This window comes from Neophocaena asiaeorientalis, unplaced genomic scaffold (assembly GCF_003031525.2).
Source record: "Neophocaena asiaeorientalis asiaeorientalis breed wild unplaced genomic scaffold, Neophocaena_asiaeorientalis_V1.1 scaffold223, whole genome shotgun sequence".
NCBI classification, from domain to species: domain Eukaryota; kingdom Metazoa; phylum Chordata; class Mammalia; order Artiodactyla; family Phocoenidae; genus Neophocaena; species Neophocaena asiaeorientalis.
In genome coordinates, this window is record NW_020175045.1 from 529137 (window position 1) to 541443 (window position 12307).

General features: G+C 52.5%; 1 protein-coding gene across 2 annotated transcripts in view; it reads left to right on the plus strand.

The window, feature by feature from the left end:
- Positions 1–8401, plus strand: part of MMD2 (monocyte to macrophage differentiation associated 2) — a 48240-nt gene extending 39839 nt beyond the window's left edge. The window contains exons 5-7 of one of the 2 annotated variants that reach the window (XM_024763539.1): positions 3456–3557; positions 4369–4438; positions 8198–8401. In XM_024763539.1, coding sequence (XP_024619307.1) covers positions 3456–3557; positions 4369–4438; positions 8198–8401 — 376 coding nt within the window. Of the gene's footprint in view, positions 1–3455; positions 3558–4368; positions 4658–8197 lie in introns of those variants that run through there. The other variant, XM_024763538.1, reaches the window with a different exon arrangement.
- Positions 8402–12307: the final 3906 nt, after the last annotated feature.

The following is a 12307-nucleotide window of genomic DNA, read 5'->3' on the forward strand; positions in this document are numbered from 1 at the left end:
CGCTCTAGAGCCTGCGAGCCACAACTACTGATCCCACGTGCCACAACTACTGAAGCCCCCTCACCTAGAGCCCGTGCTCCGCAACAAAGAGAAGCCACCGCAATGAGAAGCCCGTGCACTGCAACGAGGAATAGCCCCTGCTTGCTGCAACTAGAGAAAGCCCGCGCACAGCAGCAAAGACCCAACGCAGCCAAAAATAAATAAATAAATTTAAAAAGAAAAACAAAAAAATAAACTCCCCCAGCAAGTGCCTCAGGGTTTTCGAAAGTTCTGGAATAAAGAAACACTCAGGTCACACGCGAAAAGCCGGGAAGCCTGCAGAGCCCCTGTGAGGGGAGAAGGGCCGTTCCAGTCACACTTGTTGAATGTGTCTGGGTGACCGGGCAGTGCTGGGGGTCGGGACGCTAAGGTTCTGGCTGGCAGAGGGGCTCTGTGACAGGACAGTGACAACACGGTGACACGGGCTTGTGCGCATGCAGCCGTGGAGCTCAGAGGAGGCACCGCCCTGCAGAGGCGGCCTCAGGAGGGCTTCCTGAAGGAGGTGTGCTGCTCTGAGAATCTGCATGTTGGCCTCTGAGGAGGGGGAGCCACAGAGGTTTGTTCCATTTTTGCCTGGGGAATTCCCATTTTTGGCTGTCGTAAACGGGGCGTCCTTTTTTATCATCTCAACTAATAAACGGGTTTTGTCGGTGTGCACAAAAACGACTGCTTTTTTTTTTTTGAGGTACGCGGGCACCCGTGTGCCCTGCATCAGCAGGCAGACTCTCAACCACTGCGCCACCAGGGAAGCCCGACAACTGCTTTTGAAACGTGCCCGGGGGATATGCACAGTGAGTTCCCACACGCTGCAGCCAGCACCCAGGTGGAGAAACAAAACATCTCCAGCCCCTCCCCAGTCCGCTGCCCCCCAGGGGTAAACCACAGTCCTGACATCTACCATCATAGGGTAGTTTTGCCTGATTTCTTACCTCATGTTAATGGGATCATCGTTCCTTCGGATCTTGCTTCTTTCGGGCAACATTATGTGGTGAGAGTCGTGGAGTCATGATTGCAGGAGTCACTGTCCAGTCTGCTTGCTGGACAGTGCTCTGGGCGAATAAATCACAGGTCTCCACCTCCTGTGACTGGCGTTTGAGGGTGATTATTGCTCCACGGTCCTCTGGTCATTGTAGTGCGGGTGTGGTGGTGAACAGGGTACAGACGGGAGCTGCTGGTCTACACTGAGGAGTGGTTGGGGGTTTGAAACAGGATATTGATGTAGTTTTATTTTTTGGACTTAAAGGTGATGCCTTGGGAGCAGGGAGGTGTGAGGAGGCTGGTGCAAGGACCTGGGAGAGAGATTGTGATGGCTGGGGCCCTGGTAGCGGCCTTGGAGTCAAGAGGACGGATAGATGGATGGGTGGGTGGATGGATGGATGGAAAAGACATTTACAGGAAACTGAGTGGACTGAGTGACTGAAGGTGGGGGAGAGGGGATGTAGAGCGGCAGATGCCAGGGTTTCCGGCATCAGCTTTCCCCAGGAAATCAGCGACTCTCGGGAGTGTTAGGAAATCAGCCCTGCTGCCGTCAGCCTGGAGACATCGTCAGAGGCAGCCCCGTGCCCAGCTGGGCTTTGCGGGAGGAGGGGACGTGCTTCTGTCCTGCTGACCAGGATGCTTCTGGTTGTCGGATGCCAGGTGGGCAGGCGTATGGAGGCTCCGAGAAGCAGTGTTGGTCCTGGGTGAGGGGCTGCTGCTGGAGTGGGTAGGTGGGAGCCATGGGAGAAGCTGAGAGCAGGGGGTAGAAGCCAGAAGCCGTGGCTGGGCACTCAGTCCACAAGGCCGCCTCCTGATGGCCCCATGTCACCCCCAGGCACCACCTGTAGTTGTTGGGAGCCAGGTGATCTCAGGTTTCTTATTGGATGTTGCCAATTAGAGTAAAGCTAGGTTTTGTGCTCAGCTGCCGTAACTATCCTTGATGTAGATTTCTAGAATAGCCCTCTGACTGTCCCCCGCTTGGCTGATTCAGTGCCTGGATTTCTACTCTTTATCCTTGGCTGTGACCACTTGGGCACCGGCTCTGTGCCCATCCCGTGCTGGTGTCTGAAGATACGGCTGTGAGCAAAGACACAGACTCTCTCTCCTTATGGGATTTACAGTCTCACGGAGGATGCAGACGTTGACTGTCCCGAGGATACTGACACAGGGAGTGAACCACAACTGTGCCGTGAAGGAGGGGTACAGGTGCCGAGGTGGGGAGATGTGCCCTGGCTTGCGGGCTTTGTAGGAGGAAGAGTCGGCAGAACTTGGCGGTTGCCTGGATGTGGGGTTGAGAGAGAGAGAATCAGAAGACACAGACGTCATTCACGTGATTCACGAGGCCAGCAGGACCATGTCACGAAGGATGGAAAAAACTGGCAGGATCAAGTGTGACACAGAATCGTCCTTCCCCAGTGCTTCGGAAAACAAACACAGTAGAGTTATAAATATTGAGGTGGGCAAAAGAAAAATCACCATTCTGGAACCAGAGGCCCTCTCTGCAGGAATCTGGAGCGTTTCCATGCAGTTTAGTTGTGCAGACGGCTGCACAGGCTGAAGACAGTCGGCGTGCTGGACAGGAATGCATGTGTGTGGGGCGGGGCACAGGCCTGCACTGTCCGGGGCCCCCGGCTGTGTGCCTAAGCCAACAGCTGGAGAAAACACACAGAGGCCAAAGGCTGGAGGACGCTGGGACCCACAGATGCCTGGCCCTGGAGACACCACCTGTGCCAAGCAGTGGAGAGAAAAGCCCACTTTCTGGGAGCCTGGGGAGAGAGTCACAGGAATCCAGAAGGAAAGAAGGAATTCCTTCTGCAAAGTCTCTCCATCACCCTCTACTGACAGACTTGATGCTGTGCCAGTTGCAAAGGAAGAAATTCATGAGGCCCAGCTCAGTTAAAAACCCAGCCAGCAAAAAGGGTGAATGTAGAGCTGAGAGTCAATACATTAGTAACCAGCCTGGAGGGATACTCACCTTATATTCCTGTCCCCTTTTGGTGGCCAGTTTGAGTGGTTTTCAGGCGTTTCCTACAGGGACTGATGCTGGGATGAATGTCCTTTTCTGTGCCTCTGCTCGCAAAACAGCGTTCCTCTGGCCAGCCCCTGAACTTGGAGTGCCTGGGCCACGGGCTACGTGCCCTTCAGAGTCCGATACATTCTCCAAACAGGCTTTACTTGTTTATATGCCCACTGGCTTGAGATGCCCTTTTCTTTCAGTGCTTGGACATTATCAGTTGTGCTAATTTTGCTCGAATAATTGCCTATTGTTTCAGTTTCCCTTTCTGTCTCTCCACGTGTCCTCCCGTGAGAGGCCACATCCCACACATGGAGCCATGGGGACAGGGGTTCTCTGGGGTCGGTGTTCCTGTGACGGGCTGGCTGTGGAGGGCTAGATCCCAGTGCCCGCCTCAGGCTGTGCCCTTGGCTCTCCCTCCCAGGCTGAACCTTCGCGAGCTGGGCCCCTGGGCCTCGCACATGCGATGGCTGGTCTGGATCATGGCCTCTGTGGGCACCATCTATGTCTTCTTCTTCCATGAGCGGTAAGCCAGGGCTTGGGGGAGCGGCCTCAGGTGGGGGGGTGCCTCCATCAGGGCCTCCTCCCTGCCCCCAGTGAGACAAGACCCCAGGATAACCCCAGAAGCATGAGGGCTCAGCTGTGCCTGGCATCCCTGTGTTCAGGTCCATTGATGGCCACCAGGTCCACAGCCCATAGGGTCAATCTGAAGAGTTAAAAAAAAAAAAAAAAAAAAGGCATTGTAGGTTCCTAGACCCACTGAATGATGTCAGGTATTACCTGCCTTCCTGAAGCTGTGTTAGCGGATAAGGGGGAGAGGCTCTCAGGGCTGCCCACTTCCTTCCATCCTGCTGAGTGACAAGCTGGGAGTGATTAAGTGTGGGAAAGAAGCAGAGCTAGAGAAGCCAAAGGGAATAACAGACTCCTGGGATCTCCAGGGACAGCAAACAGGTGTCAGCTGGTGCAGCCACTCGGATGGAGAGTGGCTGCTTGGGCCTTGTGCGGAAAGGTGCGGGGATCGAATAGTAATGTCTGCCCTGGGCTGAGCATGGGAAGCACCCATAGGCATGCTACACCCAGCATTTGCAATCCTCAAATGTCATTTCATGGATGTGGAAACCAAGTCTCGAGAGGGAAAGAGACCCTCCCATGGCCACCCAACTCTGCCAGCACCTGCTGGGTGTAGCTGGATGAAATCTGGGCCCAGGAGTGCTGGGCAGAGGGCGGAGTCCCTTTCTCTCATGCTTCCGGCCAGGGTGTCCCCTCCTAACCCGAGCGGGGAGCTATCCCTTGTGGGGAGGCTGTCCTGAGGCCAAGATGGCTTGTCTTCCTGGCAGGTACAAGCTCGTGGAGCTGCTCTGCTACGTCGTCATGGGCTTCTTCCCCGCCCTGGTCATCCTTTCCATGGTAAGTTGCCCCCACCCGGCGTGGGGCCTCCTGTCTGGCTGGAGGGGACTCACAGTGACTCTGGAGATTGTCAGGTTGAACCTTCTCCTCTGGCAGACGAGGGAACTGAGGCCCGGGGTCAGCGTGACTTGCGGGCTGAGGCAGGAGAACGTGCAGGTCACCCCAGGGCTCGGCTCCCCGGTTCTACGGCACCTCCTCTCTCTGCTTCACCTCCAATGAGTTCGTTAGTCCCTAGGGGCTCCAGTTTCCGCCTATTTAGGGATCAAGTAAGAAAAACCCATGGACAGTGATTAGAATGGTGCCCGGAGCAGAGTAAGTACCCGATCGCTAAACTAAATCTATAATAATAACATAGGTGGCCATGGAGGCAGAGCCAAGTCTCAGACTTCTGACACCCCCTCTGATGCTTCCACACCCTAAACTGCTTCTTGACACGTGAAGGTTGACCTCTTTACTGTGCGTCCTGAGCCCTTGTGACGTGCAGGAAGCTTGCTCACAGGACCTTACTTCCCCGCCCCAGGCGTCCTTGGAGATGGATGTGACCACCTCCGTTTTATGAACAAGGATGCTCAGGTTCTGAGAGAGCAGGTGACTGGTCCAAGGACATGCAGCCCTCAAGGGGCTGAGCTGGGATGTGGCCCCATAACCTCCAACCCCGAGTATCGGGACCTTTGGGCTGCACCACCTCGCCCTGTGAGCAGGAGAGCCTTGCAGGGAGAGGCCTCAGGGCCCCAGCCATGGAAGAGCAGCAGCTTGTGTGGCCGTGGGTGGATCCCCTTTCCTCTCTGAGCCTCAGTTGTCCCTTCTGTCAAATGGGCACGGTCAACTCAGCCTGCTGGTACCTCCCTAGGCCAGGTAACAGTTCCTTACTTTTAAATGATTATTGTTGGCAGGTGTTAAAAATGTATGTAGTCGAGGGCTTCCCTGGTGGCGCAGTGGTTGAGAGTCCGCCTGCCGATGCAGGGGACACGGGTTCGTGCCCCGCTCCGAGAAGATCAGAGGTGTTAAAAATGTATGTAGTCGAGAAGCCACTAGATTGTGAACTTTAAAAGGGTGAATTTTATGGTGTGTCAATTATAGCTAATAAAATTATTTCAAAAGAAGAAAGGACGTATGTCCTATAGATCTTGCTGGAGGAATTTGTGTTTAAATAGATATTTCTTTTTTTCCCCCCAAATTAAAATTGACTGTTACCTGTTTGAAATGACCAATAAATAACTTCTCCTATAAATTTAAATGACATTATATTATATATATTTGAGGCATTGATCTTTGTCTAAATTAATCTCTTATCTATGAGTAGCAGTTTATTTTAAAGTTGAAAATATTTTGAAGTGAAAATTTTCTGAGTGTGTTAGTATCCATACATAGCTCTTAAAGAAAATGTATGTAGTCAAATCTAGCACGTTTTTTTTTTCTTTTTTTTTTTTAAATTTTATGGCTTTACCTTAAGTGTTATGGTTAGGAAGGTCTTCCCTTTCCCAAGTTTATATAAGTTTTTACCTATATTTTCTCCTGTTTCTTTTACGGTTTAACTTTTTTAAACTCTGTATTCCCACCGCCGTTTCTTATGTATATGGTGATTCCTCCCCAAATGATTACGCAGTTATTTATCTACCATTTAAAAATGTTCCTTTCATCATATGTTAGCTTCATATACGTATACGTGGGTCTGTTTCACAAGTTGGCCTATTCTTATACTAGTACCAAACCATGTTACTTATTTTAGCTTTTGTTGCAACTTAATACTTGGCAGTGAAATCTCTCCCCATTAGTTTTCCTACTCAACATTTTCCCTGGGATTTGTATTTATTTTTACAGATTACCTTCCCCCCACCAAGTTTACTTGTTTAAATATGTATGTTTAAGTTGTATCTATTAATTATATAATATCCATCAAATTATGTATTACATAATTTAAATACATATATACATATATTGTAAGTGTATATTTAAATACATACTCACTGCAAAAAATAAGTCCTGTCTGAAAATGTATAAAAGAGCTGAAATCCCCCTCTCACCCCCTCCCCAACGTGATGCCCCAGCTGCAACCACCATTAATGGTTTGTTGTGTATCTTTTACATTTTTTTTTTTTTTTTGGCTGCACCACTTGGCTTGCGGGATGTTAGTTCCCTGACCGGAGACTGAACCCTGGCAGTGAAAGCGCTGAGTCCTAACCACTGGACCGCCAGAGAATTCCCTCCATTTTTTATCTATAGGCAAGTCTATGTGGATACGTGGACGTATTGACTTGTTTGTTTTTCTTTTACAAAAATGGGATCACACTGTTCTACACCATGGCATGTTGTCGTGGGCGTGTGTCCATGCCTGTCACATAGTCACCCTGCCTCGTGAGATTGCTGTGAAGATGGCATTAGTTACCTCACGGAAGGCCCCCTGCACTGTGTACAAGGCCTGGCACATAGTAAGCGCTGGGAAGTGTTACTGTAATATGTCCTTAATACTCAGGTATCACCTCTTGAGAACTGGGTGCGTGACTATACATATGTCCAATGAAATACTACCCAGCTGTTCCAAAGACTGGCGTGGATCTCCACGTGGGGATGTAGTCTGATCTCCACAAGACTCTGTCGTGGAACTGATGTCTCAGGACGGCAGGGATGGTGCGAGCCCCCTTTTCTAAAATGATTAGTTCCTCTGCACACGTACATGTATATGAAGTGCAGACCGTAGGTATATCGTGTGTGTCTAGACAATTCTGGAAGGATACCGGCAGACACCGTTACTGGTGGTAAGCAGTGATACCTGCGGGAAGTGGGCTCAGGGAGAGGGGGCAGTGGGCTCTTCTTACTCCCCGTTCCCTCCGCCCCTCCTGTTCTTTGAGCCCCCGTAACCAACAAAAACCCAGGTGTTAATAGTGCATACCTCAGAGGGCTGGGACTGCTGCTTTTTTCTTGCTGCACTTCATTTTTCTCTCAAATTTTTCGCCATGAGTATGTATTACTTTAAAAAAGTGTGATAAAATATGCATAGGATTTATGATTTTAACCATTTTTAAGTGTACAATTCAGGGGCATGAAGTACCTTCACCTTGCTGTGCATCCATCACCACGATCCATCCACAGAACTTTCTCATCGTCCCAAACTGAAACTCTGTCCCCGTTACACACTAACTCCCCTCCCCCACCCTCAGCCCCCAGGAGCCACCCTTCTACTTTTTGACTATGATTTTGACTCCTCCGGGGATCTCCGTAAATGGAATCCTACAGTATCTGTCCTTTTGTGACCGGCTGACTGCACTTTGCATAACATCCTTGAGGTCCATCCGTGTTGTATCATGTGTCAGAGTTTCCTTCCTTTTTAAGGCTGAATAACATTCCATCGTATAACGTAACGTGAATAACACTTTGTTTATCCATTCTTCTCTTGATGGACACTTGGGTTACTTCCACCTTTTGGCTACTGTGAATAATGCCGCTGTGAACTTGGATGTACAAGTACCTGTTTGAGTCTCTGCTTTCACTTCTTTGGGGATACACCCAGATAGATTGCTTTTTAGAAGAAGATAACAAAGCTAGAAAACATTCTTTGAGATTTTGATAGAAATGTGTTACACTGGAGAATGAATCTGGGGAGAACTGATGACGTCACTGTGTTGACATGCCCCACCTGGGGCTCTGGGCTGCCTCACCGTCCACACGTCTTCTCGCCTTGGGTGGTGGGGGAATGGCTGGGTGATCCTGGTCTTGCTGGCTGCTCATCTGACCTGTGCTCACCCTTGTCCTTGCCGACAGCCCAACACCGAGGGCATCTGGGAGCTGGTGACCGGAGGGGTCTTCTACTGCTTGGGCACGGTGTTCTTCAAGAGTGACGGGAGGATCCCCTTTGCCCACGCCATCTGGCATCTCTTTGTGGCATTTGGTGCTGGTACCCACTACTATGCCATCTGGAGGTACCTGTATCTGCCCAGCACCCTGCAGGCCAAGGTGTCCAAATGAGGTGGCTCAGCCTGCACAGGACATTTAGGCTTTTGGAGCAGAGCATCACAGGGAGTGCTTCTGTGAACTTGAGCCCAGCGCCCAGCGCCCAGGCCCCCCGTCTTCCCTCCTATGGGTAGAGCTTTTTGATGGGTCCAAGGTTACTTCTGGTGACAGCCAGACCACCCCTTGGGTCCTAGGTGAGAAAGAAAGCATTTAGTCATTTTTACGGAGGAGAAATTAACCCTGTAATGTGTTTCTGTTCTAGACAAATGTTTCCTAATACAACATCGTCAGAAAAGGGGGCAGACGTGGTCCTGGCCAATTGAGGAATGATGGGCCAATATGAGCTTCCTATAAGGTCCTGAGAAATCTATCAGGGAGTCTAGTGGGTTAGTTATACCTGGGTGGCCAGGGCCTCCTTCTCTGCTACCAAAGTCCTGGCTGGGGAATTGTCCCCTGCTCAGGGAAAGTCACCCGGCTTGTAGATCAGGGATGGTGAATATCCACGACCGTGGCAGACATCACCAATCAACTGCAGCGTGGCGTGGTATCAGGATCCTTCCCAAGACTGCTCTGGGAAGCCACTACCAATCGACTTGGCACTCATGATGGCACCTCTTTGCCTTGCTTGCCCCGTGTGCTCTGCCCTGGGGTCATGGCCAGACCAGTTCAGTGTCTCCATGTCAGGGAGCAGGCTTATCCCCTAGAGGGGGCGGTTTGGGCCCGTGGGGGGAGACCGAGTGTACCCAGAGCAGCCCCTGTCGTTCTACCGCACCGTAGCTGGTTCTCAGTGCAGAGGAATGGGTGGTTGGGGATGGGAAAGCTGTCACTTGGCCATTCTTCTCATGCCAAAAAATCCAGAGAAATTATGAGAGCCATTCACTGGGGGTGGGGTGGGAATGGGGAGGGGCAGGCAGACCCCAAGAACTTGTGTACTTGCTTCCGGTTTAGGGTTTGTGGTTCAGATTCTTACCGGGTGCTAATCAGCGGCCCTTGGAGTCTCCTCTGATGAGCCCTAGAGAGAAGGCCTCGGCTGATTTGATTGGGATCTGGGCAGAGTGACTGGGTTACCCCAGCCTCTGAATCCCCCGGTAGCCCAAAGAAAAGGCTTGGAAGCCTATCCTCGGCCCCCTCCCAGGGCTGGGCCAGCGATCTGTACCCGGTACAGGGACATTTACTGGGAGGGATCCAGGCCTAGATCCAGGGTCTGACCTGGAATCTCAGACTCTCTGGGTCAAGATCTGTCTCATTCTACAGGCTTCATTCTACGACTCCCAACCAGAGTCAAGTGGGCAAAGACAAGATGCCTTATGCTTAGTTCTCGTACATTCCAGGGTATTTCAGGACTCCAGCGTCTGGAATCCCATATCCAAGCCTGTATTAAATCGTCCGACACATTCCTCAGGCAGGCAGGTTCTGAGCTGGGAGATGCCTTGGGGATGTTCTGTCCTCTTGCCTCTGTGTGTGTGTGTGTGTGTGTGTGTGTGTGTGTGTGTGTGTGTGTGTGTGTGTGTGTGTGTGTGTGTGTGTGTGTCTACACTGACACTCCCAGACCCTGGAAGCTGCCTCTGTTCTGCACACCTGCCCTGTGGAGCCCACCAAGTACTTCCTATCAGTTGGGGTCAGGGTTGGAGTTGGTGGGGGAGGGGAAGCTTTGCAGGAGAAGGGCAGGCTGGAGGGCAAGGCTTGCCCCTGGTTGGGGCAGGGACACTGTGACCTGACCTCTGCCTGAGCCTGAGGTGGGGAGGGGTCACGAGGGTTCTGGGATGCTGTTTAGGAAAGCTCCCAAAGCATGGCACCATGGCAGGCCGAGATGACAGTCCCGTCATCAAGGGGTTGATGGGGACCAAAGCCCTGTGACAGGGCCAATGCTGGGTGCTTGGGACACTGACCCGGGCTCTCTTTGCTGGCCCCCCAGCCCCCGCTGAACTCCTCTGATACCTGCGTCTCATTGTTCCTCCTCCTGGGTGTTGGGTCTTACATTTTCCCCTAGACAGCCTGCCCTGTTATCTCCCACACCTTTTGGGGTGCCGGTTCCTCTGATGGGGACTCTGTTCACCCATCATTCACCCAACTCACTCCTACACCTCCTTCAAAGCCCTACTCGGGCATCAGCACTGAAGAACTTCCGACCTTCCTCTGACTTAGGGGCTCCCTCCTCTGCTTCCCCAAAGCCCCTGGGCTCACCTGCCCACACTCGGAGCCCTGTCCTTTGTCACCCTGGTACTTGCACCTGCCACCCAACCCAGGAGCTCCTGGAGGGAGGGACTGCGTCTTGCTAGACTTGGGACCAATTGCGGCATCGCCCCCTTGCTGAGGGCTTGGGCCAATTCCTTAACCTCTCTGGGCCTCAGTGTCCTCTGCTGTAAGATGGGTGTGATAAGGCTACACCTTGCAGGGTTGCTTGAAGATCCAGCAAGTTAATGACTGTAAAACATCAGGCCTGGTGTCCTAATTAGCTCCCTTGGTTGGAAAGCAACCCCTGATAATGATAATGAGGGGACAGAGCCTGTGCTGCCCAAAGGAATGAATCACTAATGGTGGAATTTCTGACTGTGGACAGGCTGGTGAGGACACTGGAGGGTATTCTGGGTATTCTGTGCAGGCTTGACCACGTCCCCCACCCCCATTCCAATTCAGGACCTGCTTCCCATGAACTGTCTCTCTTCCCCAGCATCATTCTGAGGGTGAATTTCCCAGGATTCCATTTAATCCAAGCCTAGACCCTGGACCTCCTCCAAATACATCACGAACATTGCAGGAAAGGAAAAGACATTCCTTAGGCCGGTCTCTTCTTAGGTAAGGCCCGGTCCCAGGAGCATTCTAGGCTGTGCCCTGGGCATGTGGAGTGGAGAGGTCACGACACTGGAAATTCAGATGCCCGCCAGCTCCCTCTTCCTTGAAGCTGTCATGTGCCAGGACGACCCAGCATGGTGGCTGTTTTGCCCCAAGGAGCCAGGGGAGCAGTTGGCAGCGGACTGGCCTGTTTGACATTCCGGGCACTTTGGCAAGTGCTCCTGACCTGAGCACTGCCGGGGCGCAGTGAGGGGTGGGAGCTGATGCGGAGGCTGGAGGTGAAGCGGGTAGGGCAGAGGCTCACCTTTCAACAGCACACGTCCCATGGCACCCCGTGCTGGCAGCCAGGCCTGCAGTTGACCACCTGCTTAGTTAATCCGTTGGCCATGGTCGGGACAAACCAGAGCAGGCACGCTTGCTGGTGGAGGCCTGGTCCCCAGCCGGCAGGGTTTCCCTGAAAGGCCCAGAGCAGGACTTGCTCAGGGCTGTCCCTAGGGCCACCAGCCCCTCAGGCCAGGGAGGGATTGAAATCAATATCATAGACCAGAGCTGCCTTTCTGTCTTGATTGGAAATTGAACGTATGCTGGGAACAGGGCTGAGCATCCTCCTTTCCATCAGCCTCGGGCTCAGGCTGGGAAAGGATCCTAGGAAAGCCCTGGCGGGGATGACTTAGAAGGCGGCAGTCCTGGGCTTCAGCTCACCCAGCTCTTTTCCATACCTGTCTGCCAAAGCCAAAGTGCTCTTAATGTTTTCCTGCAGCTCTGCCTGAGCCCCGGCATTGGGGCCCGGGCCTCCATGGGGAACACGGGGAGGGGCTGCTCAGGCAGCCCACAGACCCACACTGGCTTCAGGCACCACGGGTGCTCCGAGGGGCAGGCGGAGCTCAGAGGCTGGGAGATGGGTCTAGTGACCTGGTCAGAAAGGCACCTGTCAAATTTGCTGCCGTGTATTGTGTAACCAGATGCTGAGATGTAGGCTCTGGGAATAGCATCGCGGGGTCTGTGGGGTCCGGAAGGTGCCCGTGGAAACCCCAGCAGCCACTTCCACATGTGCACACCTGCTCAGGTGTACTCACAGGAGGAGCAGGAAGCTGAGGGAGGCGGGGGCTTACCTGCAGGGCGCTCCTC